Source organism: Brassica napus, chromosome C1 (assembly GCF_020379485.1).
Source record: "Brassica napus cultivar Da-Ae chromosome C1, Da-Ae, whole genome shotgun sequence".
Taxonomy (NCBI): Eukaryota; Viridiplantae; Streptophyta; class Magnoliopsida; order Brassicales; family Brassicaceae; genus Brassica; species Brassica napus.
This window is the reverse complement of record NC_063444.1, coordinates 15496513-15519897: the sequence shown is the minus strand read 5'-3', so window position 1 is coordinate 15519897 and position 23385 is coordinate 15496513. Positions and strand designations below refer to the sequence as shown.

The 23385-nt window shown below is 35.2% G+C and overlaps 2 protein-coding genes and 1 pseudogene across 2 annotated transcripts; 1 reads left to right on the top strand and 2 right to left on the bottom strand.

Annotated features, from left to right (window-relative positions):
• The first annotated feature begins 9346 nt into the window (after positions 1 to 9346).
• LOC106373203 lies at positions 9347 to 11101 on the top strand (annotated as a pseudogene).
• A 57-nt stretch (positions 11102 to 11158) lies between these two features.
• On the bottom strand, positions 11159 to 12804 carry LOC106376108 (E3 ubiquitin-protein ligase RMA3). Its single transcript, XM_013816151.3, has 2 exons — positions 12556 to 12804; positions 11159 to 12109 (listed from the first exon to the last, which is right to left on the bottom strand). Exon 2 carries the CDS (start codon positions 12093 to 12095, stop codon positions 11385 to 11387), a length of 711 nt encoding a protein of 236 aa, XP_013671605.1. The 5' UTR covers positions 12096 to 12109; positions 12556 to 12804; the 3' UTR covers positions 11159 to 11384.
• Positions 12805 to 13998: 1194 nt separating this feature from the next.
• Positions 13999 to 15747, bottom strand: LOC106376107 (CBS domain-containing protein CBSX5). Its single transcript, XM_013816150.3, has 2 exons — positions 15177 to 15747; positions 13999 to 15001 (listed from the first exon to the last, which is right to left on the bottom strand). Exons 1-2 carry the CDS (start codon positions 15500 to 15502, stop codon positions 14167 to 14169), a joined length of 1161 nt encoding a protein of 386 aa, XP_013671604.1. The 5' UTR covers positions 15503 to 15747; the 3' UTR covers positions 13999 to 14166.
• Positions 15748 to 23385: the final 7638 nt, after the last annotated feature.

Here is a 23385-nt window from a genome sequence, read left to right as displayed (position 1 = left end):
TTTCACATGATTAATAATGGAACATATCAAATTGCTTTTAAAGTGTACTGTATATTAGAAACATCATTATAACTTCTTGATAACATCATTAATTACTTCTACAAATCGACACACATCATGTCTTATTCAAGACTTAAAGCCATGTGATAATTTTCATTAACATTACTGGAGACATCTTTGCCAACCGTTTCATTAAAATATTTCATACTCTTAAAATAATTAATTTACTTAGCATGCTGACCACAACAAATAATAGGTAAATGTAAAAAATCATTAGAAGCTTTTTGTTAGTTATGGAACTTAACAAGAAAGATTCCCAACAAAAAAAGGTCAAAAGAGAATCTATATTATAATAGATCAGTTTTTGCTCACTCCTCAGCGCGCCACGTCATCATTTTGTGGATCCCACTTTTAAAAAGTGTAAAAAAGTGTCAAGCCTATGGCTCGAACCCGGGTTATTAAGATATAAACACCAACATTTATACCACCAAGCTAACTGATATCTTTGTACATTGATGGTCGAACCTAATATATATTTATGAAGGTCGGAGGCCCTTGCTTCTTCAGCTTCCTCTGAGGGTCGGACCTACAAGTATGTTATGAGTTTCATTTTTAAATGGGATTCATCACGTTATATGAAAAAAAGCTTAAGGTTGCAACAATTATGGTTTTGGTAAAGATGGGATCTAGGTTTTCAAAATGATTTTGCGAAGATGGGATCCTGATATTGGTAAAGAGGAGTGTTCGGGAAGAGACAAGGGTTATGTTGACAATAATGGTGAATGGTATCGGAGATCGTCTCCAGATTTGGTGGTTATGGGCGAAGGGAATCTCGGGATATTAAGGAAAGACATGATTATGAGTGATCTGGGTCAGATTTCGATCATCATTAACACGAAATCGCAGATCTTTGATGGTATTGGCTCTGATCTTAAAGTTTTGATTTGGATCCTTTTATTGGTTAGCCTTATGGGCAGTTGTGTTTTAGTTGGAGCTAAGGGTCTGTGATTTTGTCTTTTCGTATTGTAGTTGTTGTAATTTTTAAATTTTTGGAATAAAAATGGTGCTTTATGTTGTTGGCGGTATGTGAATATAGAGGTTGTCTCTGATGTAGTAGGCTACTCGATGAAGGGACTGATGCATGAAACTGGTGGTGAACCTAAGGATATAGGGAGTTATATTTGTTTTGAATTGGGGTTATTGGTTCATGGACACAGGTGGGACAATGATGACACGTTTTATCTATATTATTTTGTTGTGGTTTCTTGGTATCTTAGTAGGCTTTTGACTTCGGTATGTATTGTTGTCTCTTGGTTGGGAATAAATGGGTTTTTGCTTGTTGCTACTTTGGTTGCGATATGGTTTCTTCAAGATCAGATTCCAGGGGGGACACTTGGGTCTCGTTGATTTTGTGGAGGCAGCGGAGGTATTTGGTTTTCGCTTGGTGGAGTGGTTTGAGGTTCAGGGCATATTTTGGTCCCTGGATCAGCGGCATTGATATCAGAATGCATATAAATGTGTGGTCCGCTTATGTGCTGGGAGTCATGGTTCTCTTAGAAAAGTGGCAACAATTTGAGTAACTCATTATTGGCTCTCATGTGGAATATGTAATGTGGTATTGGTTAGTAGAATTAATGAAAATACATTTACAGAATGGCTGGAAAGAAATACAAATTATTTTCAACTTCACGCTTCTCAATTTTTATAAGATTATGGTTTCTCAATGGTTGTGTATTACTCGTTTTTGGAAGCTCTTTGGTAAAGATGATCACGATGGTACTCATCAGAACTTTGAGCGAAGTGGGTGGGATTTTGTTTTACCTCGTTTTAGTTTATATTCAAGGTTTATGCAGATATGGTGGGATTGGGAATTTGAGGTTACGATTGTAGCGGGTATCATTAAACCTGTATTTACTAGCTCGAAGGAGCAATATAAATATTTTTATATATGAAAATATTAAGTTGGAATTGTAGAGGACTTGGAAGTCATTGGACTATAAGTTATCTTCGGGAGACATGACATAAACATAAACCAGATTTTATATTTTTATCTGAAACGAAACAGGATTTTGAGTTTGTACAAAGATTCCAATCACATTTTGGATATGATAGTTTGGTCACGTTGGATCCAAATGGGAGGAGTGGTGGCTTAGCTCTTTATTATAATCATGAGTATCAAGTTAAAATTTTATATTCTAGCAACAAGATGATAGATATTGAGGCGGTGGTAAAAGGAAAACAGGCTTTTCTTACTTTTGTCTATGGTGAACCGGTTCAAAAGTTAAGAGAACAGGTATGGAAGAGATTAACTCGATATGGATTATCACGATCGGAATCTTGGTTTATTATTGGAGATCTAAATGAGATTACTGGAAATCATGAAAAGGATGGAGGATCCCTAAGATGTGCAACTTCCTTTATTCCTTTTAACAATATGATAAGGAATACTGGACTATTGGAATTCCCGGCTCGAGGTAATAAATGGTCATGGCAAGGTAGGAGAGGTAAAGGAAAAGGAAAGGGAGTAGTGACGATTAGATGTAGATTGGATCGGGCTTTGGCAAATGAGGAATGGCATTTGCTTTTCCCATGCTCTTATACAGAATACTTGAGGATGGTGGGCTCTGATCATCGGCCTGTGATAGCTTTCTTGGAGGATAATGTACCCAAGAAAACGAGAGGTCAGTTTAGGTTTGATAAGAGATGGATTGGATAGGAGGGGCTTATGGATTCAATTGCGGCAGGATGGACATAGAACCAGGAAGGACAAATAGAGGATTTTGTTACAAAAATTAATAACGGTCGTCATGAAATTTCATTATGGCGAAAAGACAACCAACCATATGGGAAGGACAAAATAAAAGATCTTCAAAATGCACTTGAGGAAGTGCAGTCAGATGATAGTAGATCACAGGAGGAGATTCTTGAGGTTTCCACGAAGTTACAAGAGGCTTATAAGGATGAAGAGGAATATTGGCATCAGAAAAGCTGAAATATGTGGCATTAATCTGGAGATCTTAACACTAAATTTTACCATGCTCTGACGAAGCAGCGTAGAATCCGTAATAAGATAGTGGGACTTCATGATGATTTAGGTAATTGGATAACAGAGGAAAATGGGATTGAGAAGGTGGCGGTTGATTATTTTGATGGTCTCTTTAGTACTACAAATCCAACGGATTTTGGTAATTTTATGGAGGATATAGTACCGTCTATTTCCCCCCAGATGAATCAGGTACTATTGAGAACGGCAACGGAGGAAGAGGTCCACCAGGCTTTATTCATGATGCATCCAGAGAAAGCGCCAGGCCTGGATGGAATGACAACCTTGTTTTTCCAGCATTCCTGGCATGTTATTAAGAAGGATGTGGTTGAGATGGTGAATAATTTTTTGGTTACAGGTGACTTGGACCCACGGTTAAATATTACTAATATTTGTATGATTCCAAAAGTAGAGAGGCCTACAAAGATGACGGAACTACGGCCGATAAGTCTTTGTAATGTGGGTTACAAGATTATTTCGAAGGTTTTGTGTCAACGGCTGAAAATATGCCTCCCCCGATTAATATCGGAGACACAATCGGCTTTTGTGGAAGGTAGGTTAATATCGGATAATATTCTTATAGTGCAGGAAATGTTTCATGGATTGAGAACAAATAAATCTTGTCAGAATAAGTTTATGGCGATTAAAACAGATATGAGCAAAGCGTATGATAGGATAAAATGGAGGTTTATTGAGGTCCTTCCTAGTAAAATGAGGTTTGATCCTCGCTGGATCAATCTAATGGTGGAATGTATTTCTTCGGTTCAATATAGGGTACTCCTCAATGGCCAGCCGCGAGGCCTTATAATTCCACAGTGGGGTTTACGTCAAGGGGATCCTTTATCTCCTTATTTATTTATTATGTGTACTGAGACTTTAATTGTGAATATCAAGAAAGCGGAGAGGGTGAAACAGTTAACCGATATGAAGGTAGCAAGAGCTTGTCCGGCAATTTCTCATTTGTTATTTGCCGACGATAGTCTCTTCTTTTGTAAGGCAAATAAAGAAGAATGTCAAACTATTCTCAGGATTTTAAAGGAGTACGAGGCTGTTTCAGGGCAACAAATTAATTTTCAGAAATCCTCAATTCAATTTGGACATAAGATTGAAGAATCCAGTCGTCAAGAATTGAGAGATATCCTGGGTATTCAGAATTTGGGAGGAATAGGATCTTATTTAGGGTTACCTGAAAGCCTTGGGGGATCAAAGGTCCAAGTGTTTGGGTATGTCCAAGAACGCTTGAATAATAGGGTTAATGGATGGGCCTTTAGATTTTTTATTAAAGGAGAAAAGGAGGTAATTATTAAATTGGTGGTCACGGCTCTGCCAAATCATGTAATGTTTGTTTATCGATTATCAAAAGCCACAGTTAAAAAATTAACGAGTGCAGTAGCTCAGTTTTGGTGGAGCCCAGGAGGGAGCACAAAAGGTATGCATTAGAAATCATGGGATAAGTTATGTCTACCTAAAGACAATGGATGTTTGGGTTTTAAGGATCTTATGGATTTTAACACGGCGATGCTTGGAAAGCAACTGTGGAGGCTGATTGAGAAGCCAAATACTCTTTTTTCTAGAGTCTTTAAAGGACTGTACTATAGGAATGCTTCACCCCTTGAACCGATCCGATCTTACTCTCCGTCATATGGCTGGAGAAGTATTACTTCTGCTAGATCTCTGGTTTGTAAAGGACTAATCAAAAGGGTGGGAACAAGTTCATCTATATCGGTATGGAATGATCCTTGGATCCCAGCCACTCGCCCGAGACCAGCAAACAAAAACCTTCAAAACAGTTACCCGGACCTAACAGTGGATTTCCTCATTAATTCGGAATCCCGAACTTGGAATGTTGAGGCAATTAGGGCTTTGGTGGATCCTCATGATGTACAAATAATTGAAAGTATTCCATTAAGTAGACATCAGATGGAAGATAGGGATGGATGGCATTTCACTAATAATGGGAAATATACGGTCAAATCAAGGTATCAAGTGGAGAGGGTCTATCCTGATAAGGAAAAACTACCAGACTTTTATGAACCCACAGTGGACACGTTAAAAGCTTTCTGTTGGGAAGTACAATGTCCGCCGAAGATAAAGCATTTTTTATGGCAACTTCTTTCAGGTTGTATAGCGGTTATGAAGAATCTTCGGGCGAGAGGTATACAAGGGGATATTTGTTGTTCTCGATGCGGAGATCCGGAGGAATCAATAAACCATGTGTTTTTTGAATGCCCTCCAGCACGTCAAGTTTGGGCATTATATAAAATACCGTTGAACCCGACTATTTTCCCTACTTGCTCGTTTTTTGGTAACATGGATCATCTCTTTTGGAGAGTCAACCCAAAAATGGAGGACCACCAATTTGCATGGACATTATGGTATATATGGAAATGTCGGAATAATAAAGTGTTTAGTAATCTGGATATTGATCCAAGAGAAACTCTTAAACTAGCAGAACTGGAATCATCACTTTGGGCTGAAGCACAAGTACTCACTGACCAAAGGAGGGAACAACAAGTTCTGACTACACCCTCATTAGGAATTTCAGGACGATGGTGTTTTACGGATGGTTCGTGGAAAGAGAAGGAACTATTTTCGGGACAAGGATGGTATAGTACCTTACCCGGCTTTGATGGTTTATTAGGAGCAAGGAACGTAAGAGCATGCCTATCACCTCTTTACTCGGAGGTGGAGGCGTTGATTTGGGCAATGAAATGTATGAAGAACTTACGACAGTTTCAGGTTACGTTGGCAACGGATTGTTCTCGATTGGTGAAGATGGTTTCAGAACCAGAAGAATGGCCAGCATTTGAAAGTTATCTGGAAGATATCAAGCTTTTACGTAGAAGCTTCCTAAACTCAGAGATCGTCTATGTACCCCGAACGGAGAACCTACGGGCGGATAGCTTGGCACGTAATGCCATGAAACAACCGTCTTTCGTCGTTCACATGGATGCGGAGTTACCGTTTTGGTTTGCAGAGTCAATATGAGTCTGTGAGTGTCTTGTTGTTAAAAAAACATTATATCATAACAAGAAAGTAAAAGAGAAACATAAAATATTACTAACAGACTAACTTTTATCGATGATATTAATACTTGTGAATATATTCAATATAAACAAGGAAGAATTGTACGAAAAGACATCATCAACAACAATAACAATCTTAAATTACACAAAAAAAATTGGACAATATTTAGAAATTTTGAAGGTTCCGGATCAAACTTACCTGACTATTAGTGTTGTTGTAATATTTAAATATGTTTAATAGTTATGTCTAAGTAATTTTTTAAAAAAAATTTGTTAAGTTTCTTTTGTATAATTTTGTTATCTAAATCTAGTTTTAAATATTTTAAATCTTCTTTTAAAGTTTTATTTAATTTTATGTGTAAACTTAAATTTTGTGAACAAAACTTAAAATATTTATGAGAGATAATTTTTATAAGGATTAAAATAATAGACAAGAAAATATTTATGAATTATAAATGTAATATGTAATTGTAGGGACCAAAATACAAATAAAAATATGAAATTTCAAATCTGAAGTTTTGAGAAGTGAAACTTCAAATATAGAGTTTCACTCCTCAAAACTTCAAATTTGAAGTTTTAAAGTTCCTTTTTGGAGAGCACAAAACTTCATATTTAAAGTTATATAGTGTCTTTTAGAGATGCTCTTACCATGCTGACCACAACAAATAATAGTTAACTGTAAAAAATCATTAGAAGCTTTTTGTTAGTTATGGAACTTAACAAGAAAGATTGCCAACAAAAAAAAGGTCAAAAGAGAATTTGGGAAATGATAAAGAAGAAGACATACATGGAAAACAAAAAATTAAAATAACTATTAAACATTATTATTGGGGTTTTAAATTAATTTTCTGATAAATTATAATGATATTTAACTATTTTCAAAAACTCAGAAATTTTATATTAGAATCTGATAATAGTTTTTGATAAACAAATTCTACTAAAAATCTAATTAAATATTAATATAATTTATAATAATAATTAAAAATTTAATTAACAATCTTATTAATATTTTTAAATATTTTATTGTTGATATCTTAATCCATTTTAAAAATAATAATAAAAATTAGAGAAATAAAAAAATATAGGACATGCTTTCTATATGAAAGATTTTTAAAAAAATCTGCTGTCTGATTGATTCTCCATTTTAATATTTAAGTAAAATAATCTTTTATGAATTTTATAACATTTCTCTCTATTTATTTCTTCTTTTGTAAGTCAATATCAAATTATTATCTATTTTATAAATAACAAGTTCCATACAGTTTAATTAATAAAATCCTCGTGTCAGTCTAAGATAAATAAACCTTCGGCTCCTCGTGGATAGTGAAGTGCCTGGAGCTTTGTCAAGTTCAGGAAAATTGAGAATCAGGTCTTCTTTCTTTCTTTCTTTTTTCTTTCTTCTTTTTTTTTTGCTCATACGATTCACATTTAAGTTCATTGGTTGGTGTTTTGATCCGTCGAAATTAAGGCTTCGAATGGCATCCAGATCAAAAAAATGCAGATCAAACTCCAAATGCAGATCACGCAGAATAAATGCAGATCACGCAGAATAAATGCAGATCAAACAGATCACGTAGAACAAATGCAGATCTAACTAATTTAATTTAATTCATATTTGACCAAATGTTAAAAAATAGTTTTGTAAGATAAATATCTAAAACAAGAGGACAAATTCTTACAAATTATTTTTATTATTTTAATAAATACAAGGAAATTTAAACATTCTATAAAAGATAAATACAATTACAACATACAATAACACTAAAAGATTTTTCTCATAATTTATTTGCAATAATTTCTCTATTGTTTACCATAAAATTTTTTTGTCCGATTTTCAGCTTTTCCAAATCATTTTTTTCACCCGTAGAACTAGCATTTCCAATCTCTGCATAGTTTGGGTCGAAATGGGTTATTACGGTTGTAATTATTACGATTTACTTAGAAAAACCAACTTTGGGTCATATTTCTATTTTATAAAACCCAAAGCATAACCAAGTTAACAATTGTTTCGATTCGATTTAGGTTTAAAGTTAGAATTCAGAAAAAAAAACTCTAAAAACCGCCGCTAAACTCGAAAAACCCAAAAAAATATTCTGATAATCCAGGTTTTTAATAAGTTACAATTTATAAATTATATATTTATATATAAGTATTTTAAAATTAAAAACTATTAGTGATGTCTAAACTGAATACATATTATAATATTCAGGAACATTTATATAGAATATACTGTATATATAAGTAATATATGTTTCATATTAATTTTATAAATAAATTTGTCTAAAGAACTATTATGTAAAAAATGAATCAAGTGAATTAATGTTTGGTTTAAGTAATATATGTTTCATATTAATTTTATAAACAAATTATAAAGAGAATTAAACTAAATATATATTATAATATTTACAAAAATTTATATAGAATATACTATACAAATAAATAATATATGCTTTAAATCTTTTTTATTAACAAATTTGTATAAAATAAATTATTACTTAAGATAACAAATGAAATAAACTATTTAACTATAGTTTTAAAGGAGTTCATTTTTAGTTTCAAAATGAATTAAATGGGCTAACTGAAATTATTAATAAAGAATTAATGCAGGAAAAAATAAAAAAAAAATACATAATTTGTCTCCTGCAAAATACCCAGCACATTTTCCTCCTTAATTGCAGATCAGTGATTTACTTCTTAAAATGAATCTGCATGCAGATTTAACTGGATTTTCTTATTATGCATTTAAAAAGGTGATTGGAAAACAAATGCAGAACTATCTGCAAATCTAATGTTCTGCATAAAATCTGCATTTTCATTTGCATCTCATTCATAGCCTAAAACCTGAGCCTTTCTTATTTTCAGACAGCTTAGATTTGTCTTTTCGGTTTATCTTACTATATAAGATAGATTCATACTTGAGGAGCACGACGTTACTGTTCATCACTCCTTGGTGTTTTTGTTTTCCTCATCGATTATTTCAGGATTTTTCATACTTGATTTGTTGTATATTGAAAAAAATAACTGTTTAAAAAGCATGATCAGAATTAACGATGAAACTTAATCTATGTTGATCTCTGACTCTGACTATGTGTCAGCGCATCTCCATCTTCGGTCTATTTTTTCCTCTAAAATAGAGTAAAATTGAATATGAAGTAAGGAATGCTCCAATCCAACCTCATATTTCACTCCATAATAGAATTTACTCTTTAAATGGAGTAATCTATTTTTTTTTTGTTCATCGCTCCATTATGAACTAAGAAATTGAATAGGGTTAGGAGCATTTTTACTCCATATTCACTTTTACTCTATTTTGAACGAAAAAATAGAGTTTTAAGTTGGAGATGCTTTTAATACTGTTTTTTTTCTTATTTGGCGTAGGTTAGAGGCAACCTCGATTTGTGACGATCTTACTTCCCTCATGATGAAGAAGATCACACAAAGGCTCTTCATTACAGCGTCTTCAAACTCAGAAAAGAGATGGATTTTCCCTTTAGCAATGGTTTCTCTCATGTTCATATTACTGACAGCTGCATCCTTCAACATGGGTCTCCTCTCTTCCATGCGTTCCATTAACTCACTCATCTTCTCCTCCAATCTATCAACCGCAAACGAAACAAACATCAAACTCCCAGAGTCAAAGCTCAATCAGTCCTCTTCACACCCTCCTCCTCCAGTACAGTCTAGTCCTCGCTTTGGTTATCTAGTTTCAGGGTCAAAAGGTGACTTAGAGTCTCTATGGAGAGTGTTGAGAGCACTGTACCATCCAAGGAACCAATATGTTGTTCATCTCGACCTTGAGTCTCCTGCTGAAGAGAGACTCGAGCTGGCTAAATGTGTGAGTGAAGATCCTGTTTGCGAAGTTGGCAATTTTTTCATGATCACAAAGGCTAATCTCGTTACATATCGTGGACCAACGATGGTGGCTAACACGCTTCACGCATGCGCCATTCTCTTGAGGCAGAGTAAAGATTGGGATTGGTTCATCAATCTCAGCGCCTCTGATTATCCTCTTGTGACTCCAGATGGTACCATATATAAATGTTTAGTGTATCTTTTGTATCCTAATCTCTCAGCTTGTGATCATCAGCGCTTCTTTTTGCAGATCTTATTCATACATTCTCAGGGCTGGAGCGGAACCTAAACTTTATCGACCACTATAGCAAACTAGCCTGGAAAGCGTAATGATTCTTACTTTTGAGATGTGTTTAAAAGAGTAATGACTCTTGTAATGATTTTTCTTTTATTCTTCTTAGAGAGAAACGGGCAAAGCCTCTGATCATAGACCCGGCGCTTTACTTGACAAAGAAGTCAGATCTCTTCTGGGTTTCACCTAATAGAACACTACCAACTGCATTCAAACTATTCACTGGTAACTAGTGTTCATCAAGTTAGTTATAAGTGTTGTAATGACTGACTAATTTGCATGTTTGGATGGAGACTTTAGGTTCTGCTTGGATGGTCTTATCTCGTTCCTTTGTAGAATACTGCATCTGGGGCTGGGACAATCTTCCACGGACTCTGTTAATGTACTACACTAACTTCCTCTCTACACCGGAAGGTTATTTCCACACAGTGATATGCAATGCACCGGAGTACTCGACCACGGTGGTTAACAGTGACCTGCATTACATCACCTGGGAACAAACGTCCACAACAGCATCCTAAGACGCTCAACATCAGTGATACAGAGAAGATGATTGCAAGCGGAGCTGTGTTTGCCCGCAAGTTCATACACAATGATCTTGCCTTGGACAAGATTGACACTGAGCTGCTCGGTAGAGGTAATGGGAGCTTTACACCTGGTGGTTGGTGTGCAGGCAAACCGAAGTGCTCAGAGGTTGGTGATCCATCAAAGATCAATCCTGGTCCTGGAGCTAACCGGCTACGTAGGCTTGTTAGCAGACTTGTTTCGCCATCTAAACTGACTCAAAGACAATGCAGATAGGCTAAATACGTTTGCCGCTGGAACTCAGAGGCGATCTATGTAATATGTTTCATGCCGTAATGCAATACAACTCACTTCTTCTCTTCACATTTAAACTCTATTCGAAATATAATTTATCTGATATAAGACAGACAACACAACAAATTATAGAATAGACGATGAAGTGTTTATATATGGTTCATGAAGTTAAGATACAAGCACGTATATGTCTATAGATATGCAACACACAGAGAGCAAATGGCCTTGCAATTTGAGACCTAACTCGGAACAATAATGTCTGTACTTGTTATACCATAACGTTTACAGTCTATATACATTTCAAAAACTATACAAGTGGGAGGGAGAATGAGAGAGAGAGAGAGAGAGAGAGCTAGAAGAGAAGGAGGCAAAGGAAGATGCAGAAGAAGAAGAATATGGATACCCGGTTAAGAGACTTCTCACGCTGCATCATCCTCTGGCTTTGATAAGGCTGAGCTATTGTGTTTGTGAAGGTTCCGAATATCCTGGTGTAGACCAAGTCCCCAAACATCCCAATCACCGGGTAGAGGAAACTCATCATGACTGCATTCGCAAGGTCGGTTGATTCGGTTGTTGTGAGGCCACGAGGGGAGTATTGGTTGCGGCTGTGAAACGTTGGAGACATTGTTCGATGATGTTGCAACCTTGGGTTCAGAGATGATCCTGAAGTGATTGGTGGAGCAGGTCTCCGTGGTATTACTGCGTCTTGTTTCTTCGAGACAAACCCGGAAGACATGCCTCTTCCGTAGAGAGGAACCAGTGAGGTGACGGCGATGTTGGATTTGCAGACAGGGCAGTTGTTGTGGTGCTGATCGATTGAGACGGATGATAGCTGAACGTGTAACCATTTGTAAATGCAAGGCCAGCAGAAAAGGTGTCCGCATAGTGTGACAACCGGATCATGGGCTGTGTCTAGGCAGATGTTGCAATCAAAACAGCCACTTTCGTTAGCGTTTTGACCTCCAATGGGACCCGTGACGAGATTAGGTTTTTGTTTAGCTAAGAAGGCATCGTCATGTGCTTGTTGAGCATCAGACATGAAGAAGTTCCCTTCTAATTCCATGGGAGGGTTAATTACTGTTCATGGAACAAAATAAAACATAACATTGTCAGCTATGTTATGCAGAACACATAACATTCTCAAGATCTTTCCACCCAGACAATGATTTTGATCAACTTGAATTGACTTGTGTTTCTATATGTCAAATCCTAAGCAAATGCAAAGAGATTTCTACATTCTCATTTGCTAAAACCAAAAATATCAGAACAGACAAAGTCATTATTCTTGTCTTAATTCTAAGCAAAAAAAAAATCAATACGGTCGAAATCAGGATTCAGATTTCAATTCTCTTTTAGCCAAAAAGTCCCCAACTTTACCAGTTATATATTCCTCTAAAATCCATAAAGAGAGGGGCTTGCAGATGAATCTGACCCTAAATCATCCGTTTACATACGCGAGATAGAAGAATCAACAGACAATGACTAAAGAGAATCCACACAAAGACAGATGAAGAAGAACGTACCGAGTCGGAGATGAGGAAAATCGCCGATGAGAGGGGTTTCAGGGATTGGGTGATGTTAATTCGCTCTACAGTTCGACGTCTTTTCAACGTGCGGTGGCGACTAATGGAGGTTTTAACGACAAGGACGGTGATGGCTTGGCTTCCTCTTCTGTCTTTGTTTAGCCTTTTTTTTATTACCGAACAAACTAAGCATCCTTTTCTTTTTGTTACTGGATAGCAATTTGTAAAAGGATAAACGCTGTAACTAAAATATCTTCTTAATGACCACCCACTAATCTCGAAGTTAGATCGTCTTTAAACTATAAAATTTTAAAATTAGAATTAAGTATTAAACAATTCCCTAGGATAGCCTTCAACGAAGAAATTGACTAAAATAAGTCTTATTAAATTTTAAAATTTAGGGTTAACTAATGTAAACTTAAGATTTAGAGTTGATAGAGTTTTGGGGTTATGGTTTCGAATTTTAAAAAGTTAAAATTAAAAATTAAAATTTTTAAAACAAAAATGAACTATTTTGATCATTTTCTTTCTTGTAGGCTATTTTGTGACAAAAACTTAAAAAAAACTATCGGAGAGAATTGCCCATAACTATTTGCCCATATATAAAAGTAATGATTTAGGGATAATTAGGAAAACACATTATTTATGTTTCAAACTTGAAAAATACAATGATTTAATTTTTTTTGAAAATTACACTTATCAAATATATAAAAAGACAACTTGACCAGGTTTAAGTTAAATTTTATCTTTTAATGATTAATATTCAAATTTCGAAATTACTGAAATAAATATATTGCTTTAAAATATATAATTGGATATTATTTTTATAGTATTTCAATGTTTATCGTTATAAAAAATATAAACTTTAGATAACTAGAGAATATTACATAACAAAGATCATTTTGATACATAATATAACTCATCATCTCACCGAAATAGCAACTTCAAATTTTTTTATCTCTACTGAATGATTATAGAACTAGGAACACAATCTGGATTGGTCATTACTATGCCCAAAAATTTCAAAAAAGAGAAAAATATACAAAATATAAAACACGAAAACACTGAATCAAAATTTTACAAGTTTTTTCACGTAATATATTATGTGTATTAACGATGATTATTTTATATCTTATTTTTATTATTTGTCATCTAAATTAAAATTTTAATAAATTTATTTTCTTGTTGTATATACGTTTTAGTCAGGATAACTAGTCATTTAGCTTAAAAAAGTGTAGTTTAAAAAGAAATACAATGCAATTTTCAAAATAATATCTCTTTGCAAAGTATTTTTCCAAATTTTCCCAATTATTTATCATACCAATACCATCGTTACAACTGTGGTTAACTTTCTTCAATCCCTTTTGTTAAACAAAACAAATCACAAATTAGTTGATATAACGTGATGTTATGATATTTTCTAAAATTAAAGTGATTGATATATTTAAACAAACGAAAATATTTTGTTCCTTTTTAAATTAATAGCAAACTCCAAACAACCTCATCCACACACACAAACACACAACCAAAAAAACCCTTAACAACACAATTTTATTGTTTTTTTGTTGGGTTTTAGTAATAGACAAAAAAAGCACAAAAAAAAAAGATATTCTACAAAAATTTCCTAAAAACTTTTAAGATATCAACAAAAGTAACCATGCCAACAAAACAGCCATCCTTGTCAATCACCCACGTGTAGTTCGTACGGTGAGTAATCGCCTGAATCATCACCGCCATCAACGAGCTCTTCGGATTACACACTACCGCCTCCGCCTTCCTCGCCATTCTCGTCGATATACTCATCGACCTCCCAAACGACCTCGCCGGAGACTCTTCATCCGAAGAGTACCCCGACGTCGGCGACGACGAGAGCGAGAGAGAATCCAAAAGCGAGAGCAAACCCATCTGTCCTTTGCTCTCCAGACGGTCTCTCACTTCCTGGACGAGACTCTCCGGTGGATTCACACCGTCTAAGTACTCCATCAAGTACCCGGCGGAGAGCGTCGCCACCGCCGCCGCAGCTGTCTCGTCGCAGCAAGTTAGCGTCATCGGAGAGATTTCTCCGATCAGGTACATCATTGAGTCATCTCCTTCGTTGTCGACCACCGCGACGGAGGTTTGGTCGGCGAGAGCGCGGGAGATGGCGGCGACGACGGCGGAGGCTGAGGAGTTGTAGTCGACGGCGAGAATTGCGTGTGAGCTGTTGATGATGCCGAGATCGGAGATTGACATCGAAGGTAGAGGGGAGAACGCGGCGATGCACCCGAGGAGGAAGCGTACGATATCTTCTTGTGTGATCCAGCAGAATCTTTGTCCGTTCGAGTGGGTGGTGGTGGTGTGTGAAACGTTGTCGTTTTGCTGTCTCTTCTTGGTGGTGGTCTTTGTCTGGATCGGGACAATCAGATTATGTGCTCCTTGGATTATCAGATCAATGGCTTCAACTAAGCTGAACAAATCAAATCAAAGTTAATCTTAGTGACGTAACAGAGCTTAAAACAGAGGAATAATATATAGAGATCGAATTTTTATATAAAACAGAGCATAGTAACAGAGGAAGAGCGAGAAAGATTGAAATTTTATAAAAACCCATGTTTGGATTTTGAGAAATCGAGAATACAAACCTGCAGGAGGGTTGAACATGGAGGACTAAGGAGCGAGTTGTCGGGAGAAGAACAGAGACAGGTGAGTTTAAGGCAGAGAGTGTGTGGACTTCGTCTTTGGACAAGTGGCAGATGACGTCAGTCATTGATATCTTTCCCAGACACTCGCACTCTGCCACATCATCATGGTCGTGATTGCAGTCCCAGACGGAGAGGAAAGGATCTTCAGAGGATTTGAGGGCAGCGATGGCGTCGGATACGGAGGAGGAAGAGGCGGAGAGGCAACGGAGAGGAGGCTTGCCGAGACAGAGGTCAGTAACGTCGTATGAGAGAAGAGATAGTGCCATCAAAAATCAAGGAAAGATAAGAAGAAGAAGAAGTCTCTAGAAAGTATGATGATGGACACAGAGATAAAGAGAGTGGAGGGGACTTATAAAGAAAAAAGATGGGTAGTACGATGTAAGTGAAACATAGACCACCTCATCAGATCTTATAAACAAGTTCAAATCCTCGGTGTGATAATAATAAAATCATAACCTTGCTAGGAGTAGGACATGACAGTAAAAGAGTTAAAAATGAAATTTAAAATACAATATGGGTTTGAAAAGTAATGTTTTTTATGGTGAAAAACCATGTTTTTATAGGGTGGAGGTGAAAACAAATAAGATTATCAAAAGAGAAAAAGATAAAAATAGCACTAAATCAAAACTAGTACTCAAGGTCAAAAGTCACAAAAATAGCACTTAATGTTTTATCAAAAGTCACAAACTTAGGGTTTAGAGTTAAAGGGTGGGGTTTAGGATTTAGGGTTTAGGGTTTAGGGTTTAGGATTTAGAGTTTAGGGTTTAGAGTTGAGAAATGAGGTTTTGGGAATAAAATTTCAAATTTTGAAAAATAAAAAAATTAAAATTTTCAAAGGATAAACTTAGAAATGTGCTATTTTGGTCATTTTAGTTTTTGAGTTCTATTTTTGTGATATAAACTTAGAAATGTGCTATTTTGGAGATTTGCCCTTATCAAAACGACAAAAAGACAAAAATCACAAAAATATGTTAAAAACGCATAAGAGTCATGGATAGCTAATAACTGCAGTATGCGTGAATTTAAAAGAAAACAAAGGTCAAAAGGCTTCCCTCTCTTCTCTGTTTCCTCACTAACATCTTTCACGGAAATATAGATGTGATGAAGCCTTTCCTTTTCGCCGGTTTGTTTTTCGGCGCCTTTCAACCGGTTTTGGGTTCTCCGACCGGTCCATGTTTCCGGAGACGTGCCTTCTCTTGATGGTCTGCTGGCTTTGCCTCCGGCGTCCTCGTCTTCTCTTCCGGTGAGGGACGTCCGACTATTTCTCCGCGTCACCCTTTTTTGGTGTTGATGGCGGTCCTTCACCAGAGTTCTCCCGGTTTCTTTGATCGGTGCTTCTCTCAGCTTCATCGCTCAATCGTCTCTCTTCTCTTTCCCTCTGATCGATTCCTTTTCCCTTGATTAAAGTAAATCAGAGGCCGTAGGTTAGATTGAAGATGATTGATTCCAGTTGTGAAGCGTTGATCTGGTATGCGATTTGGCTCGTTGAAAGGATGGCTCTGTGTGAGCGATTCTTCATCATCGGCCAATAGCATAATTTCAGTTGTGGTGAAAATGTCGGTGAGCGTAACCGGCGGTGGGTTTTCGAAGCGGCGATGACGGATGAAAGATAGGGCAACGCGTGTCCTTCGTAGTTGAGGTTCAACACGTGGTCTTGCTTCTTCCTTGTTTCTACACGTGGATCGCGTTTTACGTGGGTTTGAAGTTTTAGCCTTTGGGCTTGGTTGTAGTAGTTGTGGCTAGGGGTGGGCATTTTACCCGATACCCGAAGCCGCACCCGAATCCGACCCGAAAAACCCGAACCGAAATCCGAACCGAAGTAGCAAAATACCCAAACGGGTATTAAGTTAGCAGAGATTGGATATCCGAACCCGAACGGGTAATATCCGAACCCGAATGGATATCCGAAGATAACCGAACATATATATACTTACCATTATATTTCTAATTTACATCTCTTATTTTTTTAAAAATATTTATATTGATGTTACACATACTTTATGATCAAAGTATATATATATAATTATGGAGAAAATGATTTGATATTCATTTAAAATGCATGTCAAACTTTTTGTTTCATGTATTAACAAAAGTTACATTCAAAGTTTAAAAACAATACCCAAATTAATATCTATTTGTTATTGAAATATTATCTCCAAACCTATTAAACATCCAATCTATAAAAAATAAAAAATCAGTTAAGTGAAATCTATATTTTTAAATACAAGAAACTTAAAAAAATGAAAAAAAAAAAATTTCTTTTAAAATCTAAATATCCGAACCCGATTCAAAATAACCGAACCCGAACTAAAAATACCCGAACCCGACCCGAAGTACAGAAATACCTGAACGGGTTCTCTATCCCTATACCGAAATACCCGAAAATCCGAAATACCCGACCCGAACCCGAATGGGTATCCGAACGCCCACCCCTAGTTGTGGCTCATGTTGGGTGAACGGTTTACCCTTTTATATGTCTCTTTGGGCTTTATGTTGTTTTGTTTGGGATTTAGTCCCTTTAATAATAATATCACTAGACGGAAAAAAAAAACTAATAACTGCAGTAATAAAACATGAAAGATAACCTTACCACCTTTAACAATTAAAAATTTAGCAATTGACTATCTACACTAATAAATAATTAGCAAATTACTACATATGCCAAAATTCATGATGAATTTCGGCACATGCTATCTCTTGCATATGTAAATACCTTGGAATTATTCAAATGAAAGTACATGATGTGAAAAATAAAGAGATATTTAAGACAAACATTGATTGTACTAGGGATCGTTATCCGGGCCAAAGCGCAGAGGTTTTTGCATTTTAATCTATTTTTGTCTTTTGCTTACTAATCTAGCATTCAGTTTTTCGATGCATTTTATCTTCACCATATCCTCTTGTCTTGTTTACATTTGTTTTCACGTTCTGTCGTTTGATTTGTCTTAGTTTTGGTTTGTGTAATAACTTAACCCTGCTTATTATTCTTTCATTCTTTATTGATTGATATTTTTATCTCGGTTAGCTCTATGTTGCCACTAATTTGCTCGAATCATTTTTCATCATCTGCTTCGTATTCTTTTCATATTCATTAACTATTGTCTCCAATCTCTTTAAATCCTAAAAATTCTACATGTTCTTTTGTTTATTAAATCACATATTAAATATTGTTGAAACTGTTTATTTATTCTAATAAATTCTTACGATTATAACTAAGTATTGAACAAGTAGAAGTTATTAAACTTGCAATCCTTCTTTTTGTCATCCAAGATAGCTTTAGTCAAATCAATTATATTGATTTAGAAAACCCATAAGCTATTTCAATCCCAAACAACCAAAAAACAGGCGCATTTGTTATTGACGCTGCGGCGGGTTTCCTTTAGTATAAACATAATTGCTTGTCACAACTATTAATAAACCCAAATGTGTTTACAAAACTACCCATATAAGAGTTTCATACTCATTTCTCTTTCTCTAGTCATCTCCTGTGTTAGTAGCTATCATAATACAATCATCAAACAAATGACATATCTCTTGGTTCCATATATAATATGCAAAATGACTGTTTTCTGCAGACTCCATGATCACTGAGTATTATAAATATCAAACTCTGTCTATGGTCTATTTATATGTTGAGGAAATGCCTCGAAATTTAGCTTCCAAATAATGATTTCCAGGTCAACACATTGCATGTTAACCTCCACAATGGGATCATCGGATCTGCAGATACCGCTACATGTCGAGTCGAACGCAGCTACACATATGTTCCCTGCTTGTGCCTTTCATTCACAATCCGCAATTCTCCCAAGAACCAGAATCAATGTTAAATGATGTAAAAGTTTTAGAGTCACAACAGACTTTGTATAGCCAAGCCCAATAAACCAAGCACCCAACGTAACATCCCCACTTGCCTATTTGTGCAGAAAATGAGTTGATCATTATATAGTAGCACCGAGAAGTTAGATGGAGAATGAGGTATGAATGCAAAGTAGACAAAAAACAGTTAAAATCTTACTGATTATGGGAAATATAAGAAATCAATTTTCTTGAAATGGCGTATAACTGTCCAATAGTGTGACATAAGTATTTGTTCCTGTTCTCACCAAACTTCCAATTCTAAATGTATATATAAATCTATTAGAGTTATTGCCAGCGCTCTGTTGCGATATTTGTTAGCTAAAATAATTCATCCAACATAATAGGAAAAAGAAACCAACGAAATTGTAAAGCTAACCATCAGCTGAGATGCTTTTGATGTCCTGACACATTGCAAGCTTAGTGATTTCACTGTCAAAAGTAATAAACTAAGCAGTCATATACATCCGAGACATTTATTTACAAACGGTTCATAGCACAGAAAAAGCATATTATTATATTACGGATGATAAGTTTGATGCATAAATACAGTTTAGAATTTTTTTCAACTGAACATTTGCGCCTACTGAATTACCTTACAACACCCACTGCATTGTGATTTTGGCATGTTAAAGCTGAGAATCAACATTGGAGCTTGCGTTAGCATTTGGAACATGAAATATAGCACCATCAATTTTCAGTGTTAATTCCATTGACAATAGCTGTGCAAAAGAACTCTGCTAGTAAGGTAATCGTGATTAGTAATTCTTTACATCTTAGTGTCATACAACTTCAAAACGATAGACACTTACAATCGACGGCTCTCAAAGATGGACCGCAAACCATCTAATGATATGCTTACCTCATCGTATAAGTAATTTATGTCACTTCCCTCCCACGGGTAACGTTGCTGGTGCAGATCAATTCCCTCCACCTCTTCCTCATCATTAGGATGCTCTTCAATATACCCTCTGTAAGGTTCAAATTTATGTCACTAGAATTACCAGAGAAAGAAATATAAAGTACTTTCCAAATCTTCAGGAGCATCGACATTTTCTTTATTCAATGATCTTCATTCAACCTAACAACCATCAAAATAAAAAGAATGTGAGGCACATAATCTTCAAAATCCAAGTTTAATGAATGGAAAAAAAAACTCAGGAAGACAGAAAATGTCAAACACTCACTGGCTTCTTCTTCTTTTACTTCTTGGCTCCCATGAATGAACTGTCAAACCCATCATTATTTGCAGGAAAAAGATTAAACAAAGCAACTGATGAAAAGAAACAAATATGTTTCACATCACATAAACTCTTCTTGAACAATCAGACAACAGATAGTATGTCTCCCATGTGACTCAGCTGAGTCCTCGATGGCATCCTGAACGACAAATGTCTCCTTCTTCTTCTTGGTTAGATCAAAGGGTGCAAGCTAAGGATGACCAAAGAAAATTAAAACCACACAATCATGATTTATCAGGCAAAATAAAAGAACCAATGATGAATTTATTAAAGATGGGGAGATGTAGAGACTAAAGAAGATTCATGAAACTCAAAGAGTCAATCTGTGTTTCTTAGATGAGTCATGAACCGATGATTAAAAATTGAAAGCCCTAAACTTCCATTGAAGAGAACGCTTACAGACCAAAGAGGTTTACTGGACTTTTTTTTTAACGAATCTCATTTCAAAACGTGAGTTATAAAATATTTATTAAATCATTAGATAAAATAAATAAGTGTGGATCCCACAGAGAAAACTGAAAAAGCAAAGGTTTCCGACCTTCATAAATATATATATTTGTTTTAGCCATCAATATACAAATAATCATTTATCTCAGTGGTATAAATGTTGTTGTTCAAATCTCAATAACTCGGGTTTGAATCACAGACTTGACATTTTTTCACATTTTTTAAAAGTTAAACCCACTTATCGCTGACATGTCGCATCAGGAGTGATGCAACTGTCCTATTATAATGTAGATTAGATCAAACATACGGTTCTTCTTGGTCGTTTTAGTCACTTGACGGTAAATGGATCAAATTCTTGTTCTTGGAGAGTTTCTTAAGAAAGATAGAATCTTACTTGTAGTGATTAGTTGTGACGTTTTAGAAAGTCACAACAATAAAAGGGTCGTTTTACACATTTTCAGACGTGTTTTGAACGTAAATTAAACTGAAAACAAACAAAAAAAAAACATAAAATTGACAGACTCACCTCTGGAACCAAGAGATGTTGATGTCGTCAGTGCCGGCCCTTGCACGAAGCTGACGAAGCACCAGCTTGCGGCCGTATAATTTATTTATTAAATTCGATTACATATTGCAGATGTTTTCTGTAGTCTAGTGGTAAACTCATATTCACATTATCAATAGAACACTGGCTCGACAACCAACAGCCACGATTCCACTCTCTATTTGTTCTTTCAAGTTTTTTTACTTCAAAAAGTAGTCATTTTTTTTTTGTTTTGCATCCAGCCTTTCAAATTCTAGGACTGGCTCTGGATGTCGTCATAATAATTAGACGACAAGATCAAATAAGCTTTTGGAAAAATAGGGCCAAAATTAATTGATACTATTGAGAGTCGCAAGATCATGGTTTTATGAAGTTGGTCTCAAGGTTGGCTTTGTTTGGTGTAACAATACATGGTTGTTTTAGGGAATTTCTGAGTTTTTTTTTCTGCTCAGCTATAAATAAATAGATGGTTTTGTAGTAGGAGACTTAAAGTGATATTTTTGCTCCATCATTTCATTACCTTCTCCAGTGTTTTCGACTTAATCTTCCTATTTAACTCCAAAATATTGTTGGAAGTTGAGATTGACAAAGAAACTCAACAGATACATAAATCTGTTAAGAGATGAATCATTCAAGATCGTCAAAAGATACGGGTTATACCCAGGGATGGATCCAAAAATATATTTACTATGGAGTTCACATTGCAACAAACATTTAGTTTAAGAACATCTGAATAAATTTTAAAGTAATTATTGAAGAAGAAAAAAAGAGTATGTGGCACATGCCATACCTTTACCTGCGTCCGCCCCAAGTTATAACTCATTCATGTAAAGTAGTGGGACAGAGCAAACAGTAAGCCCACTAGAAGCAAATGACAAAATATTTAAATTCATACTTTATAGGTAAGATTAGGGAAAGGTTTAATATGATGCTTCTTAGGGGTCAAGTCGTATAAAAGAACTAACCAAAGATATTGATTAGATGAGTCATATGACCAAAGTTTTCCAATTTTATATTTTGCTTTTTTTAGGGAAATTATGATCCTAAATTCCTAATTGTGAAATTATGCACTTAATGGTTTTTGTGTGGTGACCTTTAATGATATTTACCAGACACGTTTTAGTTTCTTTTTAATCGGCTACTCCAACTGTCGAACAAGCTGGCGGTGGCAGTCAAACATTTTTCTCAAATAACTTTTTCAATACTAAGTCTATTATTTTTTCGCATTTTGCAATCTTCTTCTTTTCTTTGATAGATATATTTACTTTCCAGGTCTATATGCCAATGGTATTATATATATATATATATATATATATATTGGCATATATATTTTTCTTATTTTTAATATTAATTAGCAACTTTTATTAACTAGCGGTGTCTTATAGGGGCGGTTTTAAATTTGTAGCAGACTTTAAGAAAAGTTCAGATTTGTAACTAAAATGATATATAATCATATTTACAAATAAATTATATATATATTGATTATTTAAATTTTTAGGATCAAAATGAATATGTCGTTTCGTTGTGGTCAAAACTGATGTTAATATTTTTTTCTATTAATTTGAAGGTATCTCTAATTTATGGTAGAATCCATACTAATTTTTAAAAAGGAAGCGCAGTTTACAAATTGATCGTACCTTCTCGAATATTTAAATAAAGTTATTCAAATCGATCGTGGCTTATGAAGTTATTTTGAACATGGATTTTTTTTTTTTTTTGAATTGAAAAGAACATGGATTTTTAAGTTTTCTAAAAACTTACCTACCACTAAATTACTCTTGTGTATTTAGTAGGCAGATGTTTTTTAGTTACCTTCATTTTTAGAGGTGTATACATGCTTTAAATATAGTTTTTCTTTAAATATAATTAAAATGCTTAGAATTTCTTACAAGTAATTTTTGCAGAATTTAAAACTAGTGTGATCCCTTGTGGTGTTTTACCGGTGGTGTCGAATTCTCGAATCTTATTATATTTCGACCCTTACTAAACATCCCCACTAGAAACACGCTTTCCAGCTTTCACAAATAACAAGTCGTACCTGCATGTAATGGGACATGTTGGC

What these genes read in the sequence shown, in the direction of transcription:
- LOC106376108 (XM_013816151.3), bottom strand. Translation starts at nt 12,095, where the DNA reads ATGGAATTAGAAGGGAACTTCTTCATGTCTGATGCTCAACAAGCACAT.
- LOC106376107 (XM_013816150.3), bottom strand. Translation starts at nt 15,502, where the DNA reads ATGGCACTATCTCTTCTCTCATACGACGTTACTGACCTCTGTCTCGGC. An exon ending in CATGTTCAACCCTCCTGCAG is followed by an intron (nt 15,002 to 15,176) that starts GTTTGTATTCTC and finishes TGATTTGTTCAG; the next exon opens with CTTAGTTGAAGCCATTGATC.